This window comes from Tachyglossus aculeatus, chromosome 4 (assembly GCF_015852505.1).
Source record: "Tachyglossus aculeatus isolate mTacAcu1 chromosome 4, mTacAcu1.pri, whole genome shotgun sequence".
Taxonomy (NCBI): domain Eukaryota; kingdom Metazoa; phylum Chordata; class Mammalia; order Monotremata; family Tachyglossidae; genus Tachyglossus; species Tachyglossus aculeatus.
This window is the reverse complement of record NC_052069.1, coordinates 109,788,938-109,812,076: the sequence shown is the minus strand read 5'-3', so window position 1 is coordinate 109,812,076 and position 23,139 is coordinate 109,788,938. Positions and strand designations below refer to the sequence as shown.

Here is a 23,139-nt window from a genome sequence, read left to right as displayed (position 1 = left end):
CATGCTTCTTCTCACTTTGCCTCATTACCCCAGAGCACTAAAGTTTCACACCTTTCAGAATAGGGGAGAACCATGCTCATTAATGGTAATAAATAGGAGTTGAGCCTGCAGGGGAATAGAAAAAGCAGGACTGCCTGGTCAGAAACCAACAGTTTGAGACTCCCGTCCCAACTCACCCACTTACAAAGAATGCCACATGAAAGTGGTATAGCGTGGCTAGATTAAACCTCACCAAGTCCCAGAGGCTTTAGTTCCTGCTTTCTCTCAGTGACGGGGAAAAACCAGACTCATAGAGAGGAAGCACCAGAAGAGTGGAGGGGAAAGTTTGGGGGACAACCATCAGGATTTCAGGCTCAGTCAAAGGGTTCTGGCTGCCGTCTTGCCTTCATAAAAACATTCCAGTCTGGGCCGCTCCCATAACCTGCACAAGGGAGCTGAGAGTTTCCCCTGAATTTCAAAGCAGCTTTTTACCATTCTCACTTAGTTCTTGGTGTTCCTGGATGAGTCAGGTTATAAATTTTAGAGGCCCCAGAGGACGGTTCTCAGAAACTGAAGAGCTTAGCGAAGAGATCCAGACTGTCTCCTGAGATCCATCGTTTCAGAACACTTGTGACTCTGTTAGAGACAAAGTAAACCTGGCTTTTTTTTCCCTCATCTCCCCAACTCTCTCCCATCCCTGCCCATTTCAGAGGCGAGAGTATTTGAGGATAGTCAATGAATAGTTCAGTAAATAGATTAAGCAGGAAATGCCACTGGGCAGCCATTTTTCATGCTCTTGCTTGTGGCCCTGGACTAACCGTCACTCTGCAAACTTTGGTCTCCCGCATTCAGAGCATTTCTACCTGGGTGTTCCAGTAGCAGAAATTGGAAGATGTGAGTAACTGTGTACTGGTGGCTGTATCGTTGTATCTGTACCCTTTAAGCACTCTACACTCACCCCACTCTTAGCCCCACAACACTTACGCACCTATCCGTAATGTATTTTAATAACCGCCTCCCTCTTGAGACTGAAATTTCCTTGTGGGCAGGGAATATGTCTACCGATTTTGTTTAATTGTACTCTCCCAAGCACTTAATGCAGTGCTCCACACACAGTAAGTGCTCAATAATTACCATTGTGATTGATTTTCCCCCAGTTGCCAATCATAAAGAGCATTATTCAGTCATACTCCCCCAATCCATTTGTCTGAGGGGAAGTTGACATCCTGATCTGAAACATCTGCCCCTCTCTCCAAGACATGGGATCTAGACGTTGGAATATTTCTAAACCCAGACTCTTGAGTTCAATCGAAGGCCTCTTGACGTCAGACCTCATGGCCCACACCTCCCCTTCCCACTATGGTGAGGGACTCAGGCTGCATTTACTGACTGTAGGAGCAGGCTACTGAGTGCTTTGTACAGTGCCTGGCACATAGTAAGCACTTAACAAATACCATTATTATTATGATTATTATTATTATTACTGAGGGGAGAAGCTGTAGAGAGGGATGTCCCACTTGCCCGCTGTGTGACCTTGGACATGTTACTTATCTTCTTGCTGCTTCATTTTCCTCATCCATAAAATGGGGATCTGGGACCTGTTCGAGGGCACAGGACTGGGAGTCAGTCTAATCCCAGCTCCACCATTTGTCTGCTCTTTAAATCACTTAACTTTTTTGGGCCTCAGTTCCCTTGTTTGTAAAAATGGGGATTCAATACCTGTCCTCCCTCCTACTTAGATTATGAGCCCCCTGTGGGACCTGATGATCTTGTATCTACCCAGAGCTTACTGTAGTGCTTGGCACATAATAAGGGCTTAACAAATTCCACAATTATGATCATTATTATTTAGACTGTGAGTCCCACATGGGACCAGGACTGGGTCCCAACTGATGACCTTGTAACTCCCCCAGTGCTTAGTACAGTCCTTGGTACCTATTAAGTGCCTAACAAATTCCGCAGTTATCATTATTACTGTGGTTACAGGGAAGGTCTTCTCTATGGGCTTTCCAAAATGCCCCAGCTAGCTCAGGCGGGACCACTGTCACAAGAGCGGGAAGGCTAACATGCCCCACTGAGTCTTGTTTGCCCAAAGTTTTATTTTGAGTTTCTGCCTCTGGTTCCCTCCCGGCTCTGTTTTCCTTCCTTTGCTCTTTTCAATAATCGTGGTCTACAATTAGAGAAAAAAACAAGAACGAAAAGACATAGCTCTGGGTAAGAATACTAATGAAGCGTTTTATTTATAGACGCCTTTTGCCTGGAGGCCTCTGGGCGCCAGTGGAATATAACTCAAACATGACTAAATCAAAAAGGTGATGGAGCTGGCAAAACATAAATCCCAAATCTCCCTCCCCCCTCCCCATGTTCTATAAATAAAATGATAATAATATTTATAATGATACTACTCAGCACTTATAGAGCTCTTAACAGCTTCAAAGCTTTTCAACAAACATTAGCTAATTAATTCTCACCACACCCCTATGAAGGAAAGGAGAGCAGCGTTCCCTGTTCTTTTCCACCTGCTCCCCTAACCCTCTGGGAAGCAGGGGGCCCTGAGCACTGCTGCCCCTTAGACGGGGCTGAAGGGGAGAGCATCCTGCCTGCTGGATCATTGCTTGTTAACATACTCATAGAATCCTAGATGGGGAAGGGATCTCAAGAGGCCATCTGGTCTAGCTCCCTTCCTTCATATTGCCACATGCCTGTTCTCTGTTCACTGGTACCCTGGGAGTCAGAAGGACCTGGGTTCTCATCCTGACTCCACCACTTGTCTGCTGTGTCACCTCAGACAAGTCACTTAACTTCTCTGTGCCTCAGTTATCTGTAAAATGGAGATTAAGACTGTGAGCCCCATGTGGGACAGGGACTGTGTCCAACCTGATTAGTTTGTATCAGCCCCAATGCTTAGAGCACTGCTTGACACATAGTAAGCCCTTAACAAATGCCATTATTACCCTGGCAGTAAGGAGCTCTCTCCAGCCTCTAAACAAACTTTCTTTGGCTACAAAAAAGGGCCATTTTTCTCTTGTTTGCGCATCTGGGGTTATGGAGAACAACTTCAGATGCTTAGAAATGTGCTCCAACTCAGATTATAATTATTATTATATTGTTAAGCACTTACTCTATAACACACTGTTCTAAGCTCTGGGGGTAGAGGCAAGATAATCAAGTTGGACACAGTTCCTGGCCCACATGGGGCTCACCGTCTATGCCAGAGGGAGACCAGGTATTAAATCCCCATTTTACAGAGGAGGAAACTGAGGCTCTGACAAGTTCAGTGACTTGCCTAAATTCACACAGCAGACAACTAGCAGATCTGGGATTAGAACCCGAGTCCTTTGACTCCCAAGCCCATGCTCTTCCCACTAGGCCTTGCTGCTCCTCAGCCCAGATGAGACAAGATGGGGTCGAAGTCTCTTCAGCACATTTCTTGAGACTTTGAGAGGATCTTCCTTTTTGCAAGTGATGGTTAAATGGGCGAGCCCTGAGAGAGTAGGACATTGTCTTCCTTTTTAAGTTAGAGTCTCTAGACTGCAAGCTTTATGTGTTCCGGGAACATGTCTACCAACTCTGCTGTATTTTACTCTTCCAAAACCTTAGTAAGGTGCTCTGCACACAATAATTGCTCAAGAATGTCATTGATTGATTAGCCCTAGGATTTTACTGAGAGATCAGAGAGAAACTGGAAAGTTCCAAAGATTCTGACTAGACCATCATTATCATCATCATCATCACCATCCCCACCATCATAACCAAGAGTATTTTTCAAAGTGTCTACTCTGGGTAGGGTCCTGAGTGCTTGGGAAGCACACTAAAGTAATAATAATAATTGTGGTGTTTGTAAAACACTAAATGCCAAGCACTGTACTGAATGCTGACATAGATACAATACATGTACATTGGACACAGACCCTGTCCCTCATGGGACTCACAGTCTAAGTAGAAGGGAGGACAAGTATTTAAACCTCATTGTACAGATGAGGAAACTCAAGTTCCAAGCAGTGAAGTGACTTGCTCAGGGTCACCCAGTTGGGAAGTGGCACAACTGGGATTAGGACCCAATCTATGATTCCCAGTCCTGGGCTCTTTCCACTAGGCAGCACTGCTTCCCAAGTAGTAGAAAAGCAATAGTGGTATAAAAAGGAGTCCTTGCCCTTTAGAAGTTTAAGCATTTAAAGTGGAGACATGCAGGCATAAAATTAACATGACAGTAGAAGTAACTAATAAACCCCATGGACAACATTAAAAGCAATCTGTGAGGTAGGTGAGTTAGTGATAATGGACACTAATGATGATTTTGGGGGACTAAAGAAGTAGTCTCACTATCTTGCTCATTTAAATTTGGACTCTTAAAATGTTAAAGGGCTCTGGGGTGTAGGAAATGGACTTGATAATATGTTTGGATTACTTCCAGTGAGATAAGCCAATATATCCTTCCCTGTCCTTCCCTCCAGCCAGCCCTGAACATAAACCCTGAGGAAGTCCCTCTTTCAATCTTCAGAACACCTGGAGGTATGATTGTGAAATGACTAAAGCATTTTGAACCCCGTGGGTAGGATTTTTTTTTTTTTTACTTTGGGTCTCCCAGCCCAGCCAGGACTTTTCCAGGGTACTCAGAATGTCCCCTAATGGTTTTGATACTTCTGCAAGAAGGGAAGCATTAGGGAAAGAGACTAAAATATTAGTAGCAAAGAAAAGAGACCAGAGAAAGGATATAGGTTGAGGAGAGCAGATGAGGAGGCATCTACATCCAGAAGAAAGGTCTTTACCCTGGTGTATTTGAAAGCCCATACTAACGTGTCTAAGTAAAACCCACTCATTTGTGAATATGGAACAAGGAACTAATAAGGCACTCTCTTGGTGATATTTGTCACAGGGCTGGAGAAGGGTGTATGGAAATCAGGCAAAAATCTTTGGGAAGTCCTAAAATTGGTGGTCCAGGACCACCAGACAACTCAGGTGAAGTGTGGAAAGCAGCAAGTCCTCGTGAAATGCAGCATTGCCTAGTGGAAGGAACACAAGCCTGGGAGTCTTGTTTTCAGCTCCACCATTTGTGTGCTGCATGACCTTGGACAAGTTACTTAACTTCTCTGTGCTTCAGTTCCTTCATCTGTAAAATGGGGATTATGGGACTCTGTGTCCAACCTGATTAGCTTTGTATCTACCTCAGCACTTAAAAATTTGTGAGCTATAGAATGAGTGCAATTTACCTGAACAGTGCCACACCACAACTGAATTTAGATTTCTGAAACTTCCTGGTGTCTATTTTCTACTGTTTAACTTGTGACACAGTTGGGACTCCCTTGGCACCAGTCGGGGGCTTGTTGAACACCACAGTAATGAAGAAACAGCATTTTCACTGGTTCAGGCTAATGCCATGGTACATCTCCTTGGTACTGCACCAAACCAGTAAAAACCTCTCTCGTCAGACCAACATAATCTCCTTCTGTGTCTAAGAGATAGGCCTGGCAACTCAGGAGGAGCCACGCTACCCTGACTTTTACAAGAACTTATCTATCAATAAATCATTCACTCCTGCCTTCAGAAAATAAAAGATCCAAAGAGCTGCCTGAAGGAATCAAAAATGCAAGCAAAGACATAAATGATCTTGCAACTCCCATTTGGCCAGATGAAGTATAATTTTCCAGCCACATTTGGATCTAATCTCTCTGAATCTACCTGGCTCCCTCTCAATACTCACAGTAACAGTTATGTCCAGGGACTGCCAACCCCACAGCCATCTGCCAACACAAAGTTGTGAGGTCAGAGATGAAATGAAAGGAAAGAAAAAGAAATCCTGGGGGAGTCAAAGGAGTCCAGAGGATTCATGTCAAAAGTCCCAGTATTTTCAAATGGAAACGCTCTCCAGTAGAGTTAAAGCTCAATCCCCTTTCAGCTCCCAACCAGCAAACATCGTATCCTTAAACCACCTTGTTTATGTAATCTGCATGCCTTCCTGCTCCTGTGAACCTAACCTAACTTATTAGTTTAGATAATGCACCTGCCTGGCTGTACTCAACCGTTCTCTGTTTTGCCCAAACTACAGCATCACAAACCCAGTCCAAAATTCCAGCCCCGAGTAATGAATTTTCCACGCCATAAAGCAGGGTTGAAAAAACAAACAATGGTAGTCACAGGAAAATCGTCCAACTCACTATTTCATTTAAGTATAGATTTTGGACTTGGAACAAGCGCTCAACTACTCTAGTACTGAATTAAGTGGTAATTAAAGCCTGCTGTAGAATCTTAATTTTCCCTAAGGAAACAAACAAACAAGAAGCAAAGCATCAGTACCAAGAGAATGAGGATGCCTCATTCTGGGAAAGGCGTTGGCGGGGAAATTCAACCTCTCCCAGTACCTGTCCTATTGTCCATGGTCATTTCCTTATTTAAATTCCTGTCCAGTCTGTGAGCATTTTAGCCCTTGGTTCTGGTTTATTTTAAGGGCAGGTGGACCTGCCTTGTTGCCTGAGGCTCGATGCATCAGTCAAGGGACTGCCGTGGAGAAACGGGATGCTTAACCAGAGCCCTTTGGGAGGACTTTGGGGATCGCTGTGATGCTTGATGAGACCAAGGAACTACAAAAGGAGGGATTGGAGGAAACCTCAGCCAAATGGTTCATCATCATCCTTCATCAGTGGTATTTATTGACCGCTTACCTTATGCAGAGCACTGTACTAAATGCTTGGGAAAGTACAGTGCAACAAATTTGGTAGACATGTTCCTTGTCCACAACAAGCGTACAGTCTAGAAGGGGAAACACACATTGATATAAATAAGTTATAATGCATAATATGCCCAAATGCTGTGGTGATGAGGGTGCTTCCTTTTAGAATTGGCCACTGCACTTCTTTCAGACCATGTCCTTCTGGCATTTAAGGGATGCTCCTTCTGTTGCCTATCAGAGCTTTCAGCCACCTGTGACCTTCCTTGGAGAGATACTGAAATGGCAAGACCTGATTGCTGCCTAGTATAGTGCTCACCACACAGTAATCTTACAATGAATATTATCGATTGGTTGATCGATTGCAGAGGATCTTGATGGTTATGTTTGATGCTGACAGGAAGCTGCTGCCGAAGCCTCAAGAAATTCCAGGGTCCTAGCAAAAAGATCCCAGTGGAAAAGGTCAGATGTTGTGTTTCCCTCCTTTTCCTTGGGGAAGTAAATGGTCATGCTCAGGTGGTCTTATTTCACTGACATCACCACTCTGGCATATTCGCTCAGTGCTGCCTTAATCCGCACTCTTCCATCTTCAAGAACCATCCATGGAAGAACACCTTGGGGAAAAAAATAAACCTCCACCTGGGCCTGCCCAAAGGAAGTGGCTGGGTAGTTCAAAGTTAGTTCACTTTGCCTTGTAGAAACATCTGGATTTTGTAGGGGCCACACGAAAGTTGGTTTAGAGCAAGATGTCTGATAAATAGGACTGAAGTGGACAGCTGGGGTTCCAGATTTTTTGGGTGTGTTCCTGACTTCCTGGACTGTCTGTGGGTTGGTTGAATTTTCCTTTATCTGTTCCTAAGTCCATATTTCCTACAACAAACATCTGCTTCCCGTTGAAAGCCTTCGAGAGTTTCATGTGGCAAAATGGAGAACCCCAGATTACATCAAAAATTATGGTGTGGAAAGGGATTGTCTCTCCTTATTGCTGAATTGTACTTTCCAAGCGCTTAGTATAGTGATCTGCACACAGTAAGCGCTCAGTAAATACGATTGAATGAATGAGTGAATGAATGACTCTGATCATTCACATTATCCCTCTTAAAGTTTGTAAGACAAATGTTTGGCCCTTAGGGGTTGTAGCCTGCCCTCTCGCAGAGCAGCATTCCCTCCTTGCCGTGCAGCCTCCCCCAAGGAAGGATCGGTAGCTCATGGAGGAAGCAGTGTGGCCTAGCAGTCAGAAAACCTTGGTTCCAATCCCACTCTGCACCTTGCCTGCTGGGTGGCCTGGGCAAGTCACCTCACTTCTCGGTGCCTCAGTTTCCTCGTCTGTAGAAGGGGGATTCAATATCTATTCTCCCTCATTCATTCATTCAATCATATTTATTGAGCGCTTACTGTGTGCAGAGCAGTGTACTAAGCGCTTGGGAAGTACAAGTTGGCAACATCCCACTCCTTCCCTCGAATGTGAGCTCTGTATGGGACAGGGACTTTATCTGACGTGACTATCTGGCAACTACCCCAGCGGTTAGTACAGTGCTTAACAACTACTATCATTACTATTATCATCATCATTAGTATCTATTATAATTATCATCATCATTATTCTGTGCTTAATCCTACCCCTTCTAGCCATGATGAAAAGTGTTTGCATTCACTCTTTTCAGAGAATCAGGAGACCTCTAGGAAGGACCATTAAAGAAAGGGAGTTAGGTCCCAGACACATATAGTAATTTGGAGACTTTGAACCCTCTTTGGAGGGAAGATTGTAAACTACCAGTGGGAAGGGATCCTGTCTACCAAGTCTCTTGTACTGTACTTTCCCAGGTGCTTAGTTTTGTGCTCTGCTTACAGTAAGTGCTCAGTGAATACCACTGATAGATTGTCCATCCCCTCTACCCTTTCCGGGCATCCCCAAGCCAGGGAAGTTTTTTTTTTCTTCTTCTTCTTCTTAATGGTATTTGTTAAGTGCTTAACATGTGCCAGGTGTTGTACTGAGCACTAGAGTAGAGACAAGCTAATCAGGTGGACACAGTCCATATCTTAAATGGTGCTCATAATCTTAATCCCCATTTTTACAGGTGAGGTAATGGAGGCACCAAGCAGTTAAATGATTTGCCCAAAGTCACACAGTAAACAAATGGCAGAGTTGGGATTAGAACCCAGATCCTTCTGACTCCCATGCCTGTGATCTTTCCATTAAGCCACGCAGCTTCTCTAACTTAGGGCTGCCTATTCATTCATTCAATCGTATTTATTGAGTGCTTATTGTGTGCAGAGCACTGTACTAAGCGCTTACCACCCACCCTATGGCCCAGGGACCAATTGTCATCACCAAGTGAGTGATGATGGATGTATTTGAAACTAAAAAACCAAATCTATATATAATGATCTTTACTGTTAAATTTCATTTTGTTACAGGGATGGAGCAACATCCATCCCGACCCACAAGACACCAGGAAAGTCAGGAAGAACCAGGTACTCCCATTTCAATATTTCCAGACAGCTGCCATGCAGCTGCCATATGATAAAATGTATATTTACATATCAGTTTCTCATTGAAGAATCAAAGCCCTAGGGAGTTCCAGTTGTAGCAGTGCAACAAGCCACTAGGTTGTTCATTCCTTGTTAGTTCCTGGGAAGGTCCCTGCACTGAGGGACATCACCAGAGGCTTTAGGGAGCTAAACTCCCTGGGTGTGTAGAAAGGCAGCTTGGTAGCACCATTTGGACTTTTGAATTTGCAGGCTGACCTAAATCCCTTTAGCTGTTCCTTCCCCACAAAAGGAATCAGCTCTGCCTACCTATCTCCTTGGTGGTACTGTTGAGTACATGCAGCCCCTTCTCCAATAATACACTTGTCTGGTCCACCCCTTCCGTCGAGAATAATGTCAGCTCTTAGTCAGCTTTCAGCTGCCTCTTAGTCAACCTGCAATGATGAATAGCACGCAGGCCTAATGCAAGTCTCCAGTGGCCTGGACTCCAGAGGGAGCGGAAGGAAAAGAAAGTGGGTGTGATGATGGGGCATGAAAATTTGCAGTAGGGAAACCCACTGTGGAGTGTTGTAGATGGAGTGAGTACTCTAGGCCTGCTGGGTTGCTGAAGAATGCTCATCATCTCCATCATCAGTTTCTCCTGGAGAAGCAACCCCATGTCTGGTCCGCAACTAAGCACAAGGCAGAAATGTTACAGAACTCAGTATTTGCCCCTGACCACATCAGGAGCTTCAACAAGACCATCAAGGATCTGTGCATCACCAGGAAAAGAGCGCTTAACCCAGTTCCAGCTTTAAGAAGAGCCATTGCTGAATGGAGATCCAGTGTTGCGGGAAACAGTTCTCCTTGAAGACCTTTTCCCCAAATTTCTCAAGGAGAATTAATTGCTAGGAGTCTGGAGCCGATTGAAGACTCCCAATGTTGGATTTTTGCAGCCGTTTCTGACTTGTTTTCTGGGCCTCTTTGGTTAAGTCTCTGACAATGTACTATCAACTGCAGCGGCTGCGTATCACACTCAAAATCAGTAAGTACTTGCTTTGAGACGTCTCCATTTTCATGTGGAAGACAGCGTCTCATTACTGGCTTTTAAGTTCCTCTCCCCCACCCCCAATCTCCACCCTTGGGTTTCCAAGAAGTGGCTGTGGGTTATGTTTGTGAAGTTGAGCTTTCCTTAGATTTGAGCCGACACCTAAGTGATGTTGAAGATAATTTACTTCTTTGCCTTTAAGAAGGAAAGTATCAAGACCATTGGGCATCTCCCTGTGGAGGGGGAGGTTAGAGACTCCATCCTGCAGTCACTTGGTTTTTCAGCTGTGAGCAACGGGGCCAGACCTTCACTTCTCCATGCATCAGAGTTTCCTTCAAAGTCTGCTAGTGAACCTGGAGGGACAGTGGGCAGAGTGCTCAGCTATTCAAGCACTTGAGGCTGAGGGAGTATTTGATGGCCAAAATACTCCTTCTAGATAGTTTACAGACAAGGTTGGGGTCTCGGGGCAAAGAGAGGGTGGCTTCATTCTTCTGAGCATAACTCCATGTCAGCTTACTCTTTGCTTTTCCCTAAAACTGAAGTTACAACTAATTTATTCAAGCAGTGTCGCCTAATGGACAGAGTTTGGGCTTGGGAGTCAGAGGACCTGGGTTCTAATCCTGCCTCTGCCACTTGTCTGCTGTGTGACCTTGGACAAGACACTTCAGTTCTCTGGGCCTCAGTTACCTCATCTGTAAAATAGGGATTAAGAGTATGAGCCCGATGTGGGATGGGGACTGGTGTTCAACCGCATTTGCTAGTATCCACCCCAGTGCTTAATACAGTGCCTGGCACATAGTAAGTGCTTACCAGATGCCACAATTATTATTATTACTGTTACAAAGGGAGAGATGGGGGAGGGTAGCATACCCTGTAGAGTCCCACGTGTCTCTATAATCACATTCTGCCCCTGAGGAGGAATGTAGGGCAACTGTCTGATGCTACTTCCCAGGCTTAATGATAATCATTAAAATATTTAGGGGGTTTTCATAGTATTTGTGAAGCACTTACCATGTACCAGGCACTATACTAAGTGCCAGGATGGATACAAGCTAATCAGAAGGACACAATCCTTGTCCCACATGGGGCTCCCACCCTATTTTGTTCTCATTTTGCAGGTGAGATAACTGAGACACAGAGATAACTGAGACACAGAGATGTGAAGTGACTTGTCCAAAGTCACACAGCAGACAACTGGTGGAGCTGGGATTAGAATCCATGTCCTCTGACTCTTGGCACATAAGAAGGATTTGTTAAATGCTCTCCATGTGCCAAGCACTGTACTAAGCACTGGTGTAGAATATAATATAATAATACTAGTAATGGTAATATTAGCAGATCAGACACAGACTTGTCCCACATGGGACTCACCACCTAAGGGGGAGAGAGAACAGGTATCTGACCCCCATTTTACAGAGGAAGAAACTTAGTTGCAGAAAAATTAAGTGACATGCTCGAGGTAAGAGAGTAGCCAAGTGGCTGTCAGAGCCAGGATGAAAACCCAGCTCACCAGACTCTCAATCCTGTGCTTTTTCCAGTGGACTATGCTGCTTCTTCAAGTGGTTTAAGCCACATTTGTGAGAGTTCCTAATTCCTTTTCCTATTAAGTCCATCCTCAGTGCTGTGGGTGCTTTGCTGAGGCAGTCAGGGTAGGAAGCGAAACTAAAAAGAGGAAGACTGACTTTTCCTCCTGGCCCAACCATAAAAGCCCAGGATAAGGAAAAAACTTCAGTGGAGTTTGGGGCTGCCTGTTGGAAGCAGTTAGTTCCCTGTCCATGCAGCAGCAACTCTGGTCTAGGGACAAGGAGCATGGGGAGATCTGCCATCAGACCCGAGTCAGGTGGGCAGGCTTGGCATAGCTCCCAAAGCGGGCCAGGCAGCCTTCTGTTAGGAACAGCCCAAGTCTGCAATCCCGCTTTCCCTCTGCTCTACCTCTCCCTCTCCATTCCAGTCGCCATCAGCCATTGTGTGAGCTAACACAGATCCGTGCAGGCCTCCTGGAAGAAGGCAAGAGAGGGTGAATCACAGGCAAAATACAAGCAATCCAAGGCTGGGGGGTGTGGAATTAAAGGTGATCTTCCTGGATCTATTTTGGATCTATTTTGGAGTAAACCAGGAAGCAGCTCTTTGAGGAATCCTGGCTTTCCAGGACAGGGAGGGAAGAGAGAGTGGATAAAATTAGTGGATCCTTCCACTGGAAATGACTGCAGAGCCTCAGCCCTGAGGCTCTGGGATGGGATAAACTGTGTGGAGCAGTTAGTCATCATCGTGCTAGTGGGGTGAGATGCTCTCTCTTCCCCCAAGCTGTGTACCCCCCGGGGCACAGAGCACAGAAATAAATGCAATAAATAGAACTACATGGGCAGACATGGAAATTAGCAAAACAGCCAATCACTTTGTCCTGGAGCAAGGCGGCTTCTCCTTTGACTGTTGCACCAGCAGTTGTCTTGAATCTTATTCTGAGAGGATTTCAAGCCTGGGTCAGCTTGGTTTAAATACATTCTGTCTAACAGGTATTCCAGAATCAATCAATCAATCAATCAATGGTATTTCTTGAGTGCTTACCAAGTGCTACTAAGCATTTGGGAGAGTACAGTATAACAGAATTATTGAAGGCACACATTCTCCAAAAGTCCCTCCCAGACTAAGCCCTTCCTTCCTCTTCTCCCACTCCTTCTGCTAGAGGAGCAGCTTCACTTAGTGGAAAGAACACAGGCTTGGGAGTCAGAGGTCATGGGTTCTAATCCCAGCTCCGCCACTCGTCAACTGTGTGACTTTGGGCAAGTCACTCAATTTCTCTGCCTCAGTTACCTCATCTGTAAAATGGGGATTAAGACTGTGAGCCCCACCTGGGATAACCTGATAACCTTATATCTCCCCCAGTGCTTAGAACAGTGCTTGGCACACAGTAAGCACTCAACAACTACCATCATCATTATTATTTATATCTGTAATTTATTTATTTGTACTGATGTCTGTCTGCCCCCCTATAAACTCTAAGCTTGTTGTAGCCAAGGAATATGTCTGTTTATTGTTGTATTGTACTCTTCCAAGTGCTTAGTATAGTGCTGTGCATACCATAAGTGCTTAATAAATATGATTGAATGAATGACTACATTAATTATTTAGCAGGCACATTCTCATCAAAGAATGCTTTCCAAATACCCAATGTGACTAGCCATGCTGAGGGACAGCGGTGACACTAGACGCTCTCCCCATTGCCAACACAATGGGACCATAGTGGACCGTTGTGCCCTATATGCATTGTATTCTGGAGGCCTTTATTTCCAGGTGGACATTCACCTCATCTCTGTATTTGAAGGCACAGGAATTACAAGAGACTTCTGTTGAGGTGGTGAGCTGAATAATAATAATAATAATGATGGCATTTAAGCACTTACTATGTGCCAATCACTGTTCTAAGCACTGGGGAGGTTACAAGGTGATCAGGTTGTCTTGTGGGGGGCTCACAGTCTTAATCCCATTTTACAGAAGAGGTAACTGAGGCACAGAGAAGTTAAGTGACTTGCCCAAAGTCACACAGCTGACAATTGGCAGAGTCAGAATTTGAACCCATGACCTCTGACTCCAAAGCCCGTGCTCTTTCCACTGAGCCACGCTGCTTCTCAGTAGGCTCAGATAGTTCTTTTGGAGGGCATGTCAGTGAATGCTCATTAAGTAATTGGCAGAGGCTTCCACTTGAGCCCGAGGCCAGACTCCAGAACCCAGAGCCTCTTCCTTTTCTCTGTTCTCCCACTCCGATTCCTCTCTGGCAGAGTTGGGAGAATGGAAGAAGGGGTTTGTGAGCCCTGTGGGGAGATTCCAGTAAATACATCCAACTCTTGTGCAGCAGCATAGTCAAGTGGATAGAGCACGGTCCTGGGAGTCAGAAGGACCTGGGTTCTAATTCCGGCTCCACCACTTGTCTGCTGTGTGACCTTGGACAAATCACTTAACTTATCAGTGCCTCAGTAACCCCATCTGTAAAATGGGGATAGAGATGGGGAGCCCTGTGTGGGCAAGGGACTGTGTCCATCCTGATTATCTTGTATCTAACACAGCACTTAGTACTGTGTCTGACATGTAGTAAGCGCTTAACAAATACCACAATTATTATTATTATTATTAGTCGTATCATTCCTGGCTGGAAGATGCTGACTCGCATGTCAGCTCAACCACAGTATCTATCACTGGGGCCTTTAGATCTCACTGTTGGTGAACATAACCATATTTTACCTTTATATTGTGCATTTCCTCCCAGAGGAGCGCAAGGCCTTTTACCGGGGTTAGATTTACAATAATCACTTTGGTTGAACCACCTCTAGGGTGGGATCTGGCAGATGATTAACAGCTCACAACAACCAGGAACGACTGGGAAAAGAGTCCCGTAGCTATTAGAAAGTTTTCACAGAGTGAAGGCCTTCTAGGGTGGATTCTGACGGGAATCTCAGCCTTACACTTGGCTGCCCTCTTTTTCTGGGTTTCGGTGGAGCTTTGGGAGGTCAGGGAGGGGACACCGTGTTTGTGTGCATGTGTGTGTGTAACTTGGAAAGTTATGGATCTGCAAGAGAATCCAGCATGCACTACTTTCAGTTTGAATTTCCATGATTTAATCAGTCATAACCATCCCCTGATGCCTTGGTCTATTTCCAATGCACCAGGTTCAGATTGAGGACCATGGAATTCATGGCTGCCTGGGGTGGTGTGCTTTGATCAGAACTAAAGCATGGGCACATTTCTGTTCAGCAAAGATGGATGAGCTCATCATGGGCAGGGAACATGTCTACCAACTCTGTTCTGTTGTACTCTCCCAAGCGCTTAGTACAGTACTCTGCACACAGTAAGTGCTCAATAAATACAATTGATTGATTCCTCCCTTGGGAGGTGGGGCCCGATCGTGCTTGTAGCCATTTGCCGCAGGAAGCTGTAGAGGGAATTATCTCGTGGGGTCAGAGCCAGGTTCTCTTGGGCGATGAGTCATAATAATAATAATAATAATAATAATAATAATAATAATAATAATAATAATAATGTTGGTATTTGTTAAGTGATTATTATGTGCCAAGCACTTTTCTCAGTGCTGAGGGGGGATACAAGGTAATCAAGGTTGCCCCACATGGGGCTCACAGTCTTAATCCCCATTTTACAGATGAGGGAACTGAGGCACAGAGAAGTTAAGTGACTTGCCCAAAGTCACCCAGCTGACAATTGGCAGAGCCGGGATTAGAACCCATGCCCTCTGACTCCCAAGTCCGTGCTCTTTCCACAGAGCCATGCTGCTTCTCAAGGGGCTCTACCTACTGAAGGATCGTGGGGGGCGGCGAGTGAGCGAGACCTGTCGATTGATCAGCTAAGATGCAGATCATGCGATGTGGCACAGACCACGTGATGTGATGCAGACCATGATGTGACACAGACTATGTGATGAGCGGCTCACTGTGGGCTTTGAAAAGAAGCTGGGAGGATCAGTTCCAAGGGGCATCAGACTTGGATCTTGTGTGCTGTTGAGGAATTGCCATGGCTACCCCAACTGGATGATCAAGTGGGAAGGGGAGGAGGGCAAGAGGGTGGAGGAGGAGGGAGACGCGGTACACATTGTTCCCGGGGTTTTCCCTAGAAGGCCAGGCATGAGGGAGTGGGTGAGTGGGTAGGTTTTTGGCACGTCTGGCAGAAAGCAAGGTTAGTTGAGCCTTCAGGGGAAGCCAGAGAGGGAGGACAAAGACACAGGATGATGAGAGGTCTTTCTCCCTCCAGTTTCCGTGGAGTATTGGTTGCCCTGGAAGTGAAGGGTGTGGCAGTTGGACAGATTGTTTTCCTGAGGATCTGAACTCTCTCTCTCTCTCTCCTCCTTCTACCTCTCTTTCCCTCTCTCTTTCTGTGTGTGTGTGTGTGTGTGTGTGTGTGTGTGTGTCTGTACGTGTCTGTCTGTCTGTTGCTCTATTTCCCCTATGCTATTTCCCCCCTCCCTTCCTTTCTCCCTCTTGGTTTATAGTGTGCTTCTCTGGTGGGAACAAGATGTCATGTTCCACCAAATCACAGGGATAGCTCTTTGATTTTTTTTTAATTTTAATTATTAAACTTTCTTTTTTCCCTATCCAAACATCCAAGGCTTCCCCACACCTCCCCAGCATTTTCTTTTTAGTTCAGTCTAAAATTGACAACTGGTATCTGGATAAGGAAACCAAAATGAGACTGAGAAGAAACCACCAGAGATGTGTGGGGGTGGATTTGTGGTGGGATGGAGTCAGGGGTGGAGGGAAGGAAAGAGGGAAGGAGGGAGGCAGGGAAGCAGATGAGGAGTGGCTGGCTGGGTGGCTCTGTGCCCCAGGCAGAGTGTTTTTCTTGCAAGGGTAACCAAGAACCAAAGATGATAGAAAACTCCTGACCGTCAGTGAATGACTCAAGGTACACAGAGGAACGCCTTTCCTTAGGGGAGACGCGGAGCCTGTGGTGCCATCGTGTCCGTGTGCAGACCACATGACTAATTCGATTATTGTCCCGTCTCCTCCCCCACCAAGCAGGTCCTCTGACCACTATGTCCAAAGCGGCCGCTTTACCCAAGGAGACCTTCAGCTTTTCTCAGGGTTGCTGTCCTGCTATCCAGCATTCCCTCACTTCGCCCAATGACTGACCTTGGTTCACTTTTTTCCCTTCCTTAACATGGGTTTTCCTCAAACTTGTCAAAGCTATGCTCTCTCCAGCTCTTTTCTCTTTCCCGGCCTTCTATTGAAAGTCATGCCACGTTGTGCCTAGTCTTCAACTCCTTTGAGATGTGCTCCCCTGCTCAGAGATCAACGTTAACCACCCCTGTGCTCCCCAAGCTAACGAGTTGTGGAAGTCACCCTCCCTAGGCCAGGAGCCTGGGCACGTGTTGGCCCCCAAAAGACTATGGGTAACTTTTCCTCATCCCTGATCCCTCCTTCCAGTCGATGGATGGAGGATGCTGAACCCCCACAGCTCACCTCTTCTCTTCCCTCTCCTCTTTTTCAGCTGTGCAGGAGGAGAGGCAGCGAGGGAAGGATCGGAACGAGAATGAGGTGGAGTCAACGAGTAGCGCCAATGAGGACATGCCTGTGGAGAAGATCCTGGAAGCCGAACTTGCAGTAGAACCAAAGACAGAAACGTATATCGAGGCAAACATGGGATTAAACCCCAATTCGGTAAGTAATAGCTTGCCTCACCTTGCCTCTTACTTCAGGCCTTCTGCCTTGGGAACTTGGGTCAGCTGCAGCTGGAATGGTCAGGGAGAGGGCGGTCATTGCATGGTAGCTGGGCATCAGGAGGAGACTCTTTTCTGAAGCCAAATGTCTGCACTTCAGCCCACCATTAAAGGGGTGCAAGCTCCTTGTGGGCAGACACCACATCACTTCTTTATTTGTGCAACCCAAGGCCTAATACAGTGCACTGCACCAAGTGAGCGCTTAATAGACTGTAAGTACATTGTGGGAAGGGAATGGGAATGCCAACTCTGTTGAATTGTACTCTCCCAAGTGCCTAGGATAGTGCTGTGCACATAGTAAGCTGTCAGTAAATACCATTGTATATGCTTCTACTTCTAAAACTTTCAATGGCAGTACTCACTGAGCTGGAAGTAAGGTCACTTAGGCTCTTTTCCCAGCCCCACCATTGACTTCTTGGGTGATCTTGAACTTCAGCTTCCTCATCAGCCAAATGGGAATGATAAGAACCCCACAGGTAGGTTGGGAGAAAGGGCTGATGGTGATACATTCTTATTGTAAATGCCAGGTGAATCTGCCTCAATTAGAGTTTAGTCCAAGGGAAATTTTGAGTCTCAAATTATCCCCTGGGGCCACAGACGAGCCTCTCTTGATGTATTTTGCTCCCATCCCATTGCTCCTCACTTGCCACTAAGCTAACAAGCCAGGGAGACTGGGGGACTGGGAAGTTTCCATCTGAAGGAAAAAGGAAGAAAAAGTTGCATGCTGCTAGCTAGGAGGACCCTCTTAAGCATGAGTCCAGTCCTCAGACCCAAATAGGAGAGCTGCTATCAGGACAAAGAAAGGGTGTGCTAGCGCTGGCATACACATGGACCTCCTTGGGATGGAATGGACTCTTCCATCAGAGGGTGGGGTGGGGGTGGAGGGACCAGAGCCTGGGGTGTCCAACAGACCAAGTAGAGTGGAGCCAAAATACCAAGGGTGCCCACAAAGTCTCCCTACCTTCTGGTCATCTGAAAACAGTGCTCAGCCCTCGGGGTACTCAGCCGTGCCACCAGGGAGCTGTATTAACATGCTGTGGAAGAGAACCCGGCTTCATTAGGGAAGATCAAAAAAAGCCTCTTTCCTTAGCTACTCGCCCAACCACTCGGCTTCTTTGAAGCCACAAGAGGACAGCGATTGCGAGTTGGCGGTGGAGCCCTGGAGAACTCGAGCAGTCTGACAGTGCTTGGTGCTCACTATCGGGCCTCACTCCCTGTAGTCTCCTCTCACACTCTCTTCCCCCTCGCCTGCCCAGCCAACCCAAGCAAGAGGTTTTGCACCTGTCCTTGTCTTTTTCTGGGGCAGCCCCAAAGCAGACAATAAGGGAACTAAATTTATCCTGCTAGCTTGCTGGATTCTCGAAGAGCCTCTCTGGCCCCGAGAAGCCATAGAGGGCAGGTTTCCGACAGGCAGCTGCCCGTCCTGTCTCCAGGGATTGTCACGCTACTTCCAGGCAGTAATAGGCCAGACTTTCTCTAAGCCAGCTAGATGCCTCAACTCAGCTCTGAGTCGATTATACTCTGGGCTGGGGATAAGGTTGCAGGACTGAAAACCTCTCTTCTTCTTGGTTCACAAGATTGCTTTTGGGTTAGAATCACTTTAGAAAGCAGAATTATTTCATTCACCTTGGAGGTGCTCCCTGCATTCCCTGAACCCCTTGGGGAACTGCATCATTATCACTCCCCTGGGAAAATTCAGCCACCTCTGGGGTGGGATGTGCTTTCCATATGCAAAGTAGCAGAATGCATTGGGAATCACACTCCCAGGCACCAAGCGATAAAAATCCATCTTTTCTCCCAAGAGTTTTCCCATCCATCATCTTCTCATTCATCCTCACAACAGCCCTGTCAGCAGCCCTTGCTATCCATGTTTTGCAGGGAGAGAAACAGGCACAGAGAAGTTAGGTAACTTGCCCAAGTTCACAAAGCAAGGCCGACAGAACTGGGACTAGAATCCAAATCCCCTTTCTCTCCACCGGCTAGGTTCGAAACCCACAGACCAGCAGACACCAGGGTGTTTGAAAACTGGAGAGCTGCAAAAAGAATGGAGCACATTGCCTTCTGGGCTTTGGGAGCTTTGAAGAGCTGATCAGGATAGGTCCCAAAGGCTGTGCCTTACTAAAGGGGGTGGGGTGGAATCGGTATCGCCCCCTCGACCCCTCCTGCCGTGGCTGGGAAGGGCATTTAATGGGAGGACAGAGACCACCACCCTGGTCAGGGACCGCTTCCCCAATTGCCAGCTGCAAGGATTTCACATACTTTCAGGAGGCAGTTCCGAGAGGTGCCCAGAGTTGGAAACAAACCCCTGCGAGGAAGCGGAAATAAATGGCTTCATCTGGCACTGTATCTCCTCCCGCCTCTTGGAGCAAATTGAATGCTGGTTCCTGCATAATTCATCAGCCATTACTATGAATGGAGATGTGGGTTGCATCGAAATGGAGGGAGGAGGCTTGTTGAAATGCCCTGTTATTGTGCTGTGTGGTTCCCGTCAGTATGGGGACATTCGTGGTGCTGAGATAAAAGGCAGGTGGCAAAGCAACACCAGAGTAGTGGGTGGGGAGAGGGGGAGGGCTACGTCTCTCTGTGCAATCTTTCCCATCTCCACCCCCAAGGATTTTGCCTTTTCTTCTGCTGCCACTTCCTGGCTGCCGTCCTTCGCTGCAGTCTCGATTGGGCCCTTCCGCAGCCCCATGCATCTTCTCTGCCACCTGATTCCAAGGCTTCTCCCCTGTACTTGGGACAGTCACTTCTCCTCCACCCTCACCACCCCAAAGCCCGCCACCCCTTGCAAGACACCTCTTTTGGGTGCTAGGCACTCCTTGGTAGCAGATGATGAAAGGAGAAGCATTTGCGCACACCCAGCATGGAAAAGCTTGTTGGTCATGCATCAGTCAAAACCTGCATCCAGTGATAAAAATTTCATCAGCAGTGTCCTCTTTGAATTTGGACAGCACAATCTCTCTCGTTTTCTCTATACACACAAACACGCACACATCTGGACTCACTCCTGGGTGTCATCCCAGTCTCCCCATTACAAGAGTAACAGTCCAGCAATCCTCCCCAAAGACATCCATCTCTGATGACAATTTGGCTGTCTGGTCTCCATTAAATGTCACCTCCTTGAAGACACAGAAGGACTGCATCTTCTGCACATTCCATTCAACCAGTGCACTAATCATTCATTGCATGAATAGGTGCCAAGCAGTTGTCAGAATGGACAAAAACCATATTGATACCTCAATTGATGAGGATGACGATGATATAGTCACCCAGTGAGGATGATAAGTGAACCACTTCAGGATGGAGAACTTTCTCAAAAGGAGTGATTCTCCTGGTAGTGGTTTATGCAGCAATACTCCTGTTAAATTACCATAATCTATTAATCAATTAATAGTATTTAGTTAGTGCTTATAATGTGCAGAGCACTGAACCAAGTGGTTGAGATGATACACTTGAGGTAAAAGGCATGATTCCCTACCCCCAAGGATCTTATAGTCTAAAGAGTAAAGACAAAGCTTTATCTGGTCATCCCATCTCATAATAGGTTGATTGAATCCTGTTATTCTCAGCTATTGCTTGTTGTATTTATTCATGGAAGTGAAGGGCCTTCCTGTTCATCTCTGTCCTTAGAATAATGGGCTCCTAGAAGTGGCTTCCTTTACCACTAGGCAGAAATGTTGGCCTCTGTGTTGGTCACATGGATGGAGAGATAGAGAGAGAGAGCCCATCTGCCCTGTGGAAATTTTAAATTAATCCTGCAAAGCTTTGAGTGGCGGAACAGAAAGAACAGCACAGTTTTTATTATGTTAGGTCTGAATAAATCAGAAATTGATTTACTAGGTCCATTTACTTTTCCTTCTCCTCCTCTTCCTCCATCTCCTCTCCATTTTTACTGTTCCGTCTTTCAGCCATTTCACTGGGCAATGGCTTTCACCTCCGCCGGAAGATGGGGAAGGATAGAGAGTAGGTGGGTGGGATTAAAAAAAAAGGAGGAAAAAGTCAAATCTAATGAGTTCATTTCCCAGCTTGATAGCTGTTAAGTGTGGGGAAAGTTTTGATAAGGAAGGTTGAAACTAATAGAGAAAAATATTTTTGGATTATCTGTATTATTTTGGATTATCCATGGATCCATATCTCTAAATGCCATAGATAATTGAGAGTTAGTTGAATTTTGATGTTTTCCATTTGCCTCAGCCTCAAGGTGGCCAAGAGCTGGGGTTTTGTACCCCAGTTGGGGTCTTCAGCAGATCCCAGATCCGTTCTAGACTGTGAGCCCGCTGTTGGGTAGGGACTGTCTCTATATGTTGCCAACTTGTACTTCCCAAGTGCTTAGTACAGTGCTCTGCACACAGTAAGTGCTCAATAAATACGATTGAATGAATGAATGAATCCCCAGACATTATGGTTCCACGTGAATTCCAAATAACATAAATTCCACAACATTAAAATCAAAGTTCTGGTTGAATGTTTAAGTCCCTCTGCTCTACCTCTGCAGCCCACATGGCAGCCCCTGGCCTGGAATGCCCTCCCTCCACACATCCGCCGAGCTAGCTCTCTTCCTCCCTTTAAAGCCCTACTGAGAGCTCACCTCCTCCAGGAGGCCTTTCCAGACTGAGCCCCCTTTTTCCTCTCCTCGTCCCCATCCCCTCCTCTGCCGTACCTCCTTCCCCTCCCCGCAGCACTTGTATATATTTGTATAGATTTATTACTCTATATATTTTACTTGTACATATTTACTATTCTATTTATTTTGTCAATGATGTGCATCTAGCTTTATCTCTATTTATTCTGATGACTTGACACCTGTGCACATGTTTTGTTTTGTTGTCTGTCTCCCCCTTCTATACTGTGAGCCCATTGTTGGGTAGGGACCATCTCTATATGTTGCTGACTTGTACTTCCCAAGGGCTTAGTACAGTGCTCTGCACACAGTAAGTGCTCAATAAATATGATTGGGTGAATGAATGAATGACAGTAGGCACTGCACCGATACCCTCTGGAGTCATATAAAACAAATAACCTGAGACCCACTACCAGCCTTTGATCCAAAGAGTGTCGCCTGCCTCAGCAGAGTGAAGGCGGTTGGAGGGCATCCATGGAGCAACATGGAGAGGATTGCACAGAAAATGGGTCGTCAGCCAGATCAGGCGGTGGGGGAGATGGCTCAGGGGCTGACTGGGGTTTGGGAGCCTGGCTTCTGAGTAGCAGCTGCCTGGAGGAAGCTTTAGGGATTCAGGGTTGGAGAGAAGGGGTGGCTTTGAGGGGACGTGGGAGGGAGGCATTAAGTGCTCTGAGCTTCTTTTTTAATAGCCTTCTCCTAGCTCCAAGAAGAAGGAGCCAGAGAGGCCTTTCATTCGTTCATTTATTCATTCATTCAATCATATTTATTGAGCACTTACTGTGTGCAGAGCACTGTACTAAGCACTTAGAAAGTACAAGTTGGCAACATATAGAGACGGTCCCTACCCAACAGCGGGCTCACAGTCTAGAAGGGGGAGACAGACAACAAAACAAAGCATATTAACAAAATAAAATAAATAGAATAAATATGTACAAATAAATAACATATATACATATATACAGGTGATGTGGGGAGGGGAAGGAGGTAACGTGGGGGAGATGGGGAGGGGGAAGAGGGGGAGAGGAAGGATGGGGCTCAGTCTGGGAAGGCCTCCTGGAGGAGGTGAGCTTTCAGTAGGGCTTTGAAGGGAGAAAGAGAGCTAGCTTGGTGGATGTGTGGAGGGAGGGCATTCCAGGCCA

The 23,139-nt window shown here is 46.2% G+C and overlaps 1 protein-coding gene across 1 annotated transcript in view; it reads left to right on the top strand.

The window, feature by feature from the left end:
* The window catches only part of RXRA (retinoid X receptor alpha), a 292,947-nt gene that overhangs the window by 244,739 nt on the left and 25,069 nt on the right, over window positions 1–23,139 (top strand). Inside the window, exon 6 of the mRNA XM_038745913.1 lies at window positions 17,151–17,320. Within this exon, the coding sequence (XP_038601841.1) occupies window positions 17,151–17,320 (170 nt within the window). The remainder of the gene's footprint in view (window positions 1–17,150; window positions 17,321–23,139) is intronic.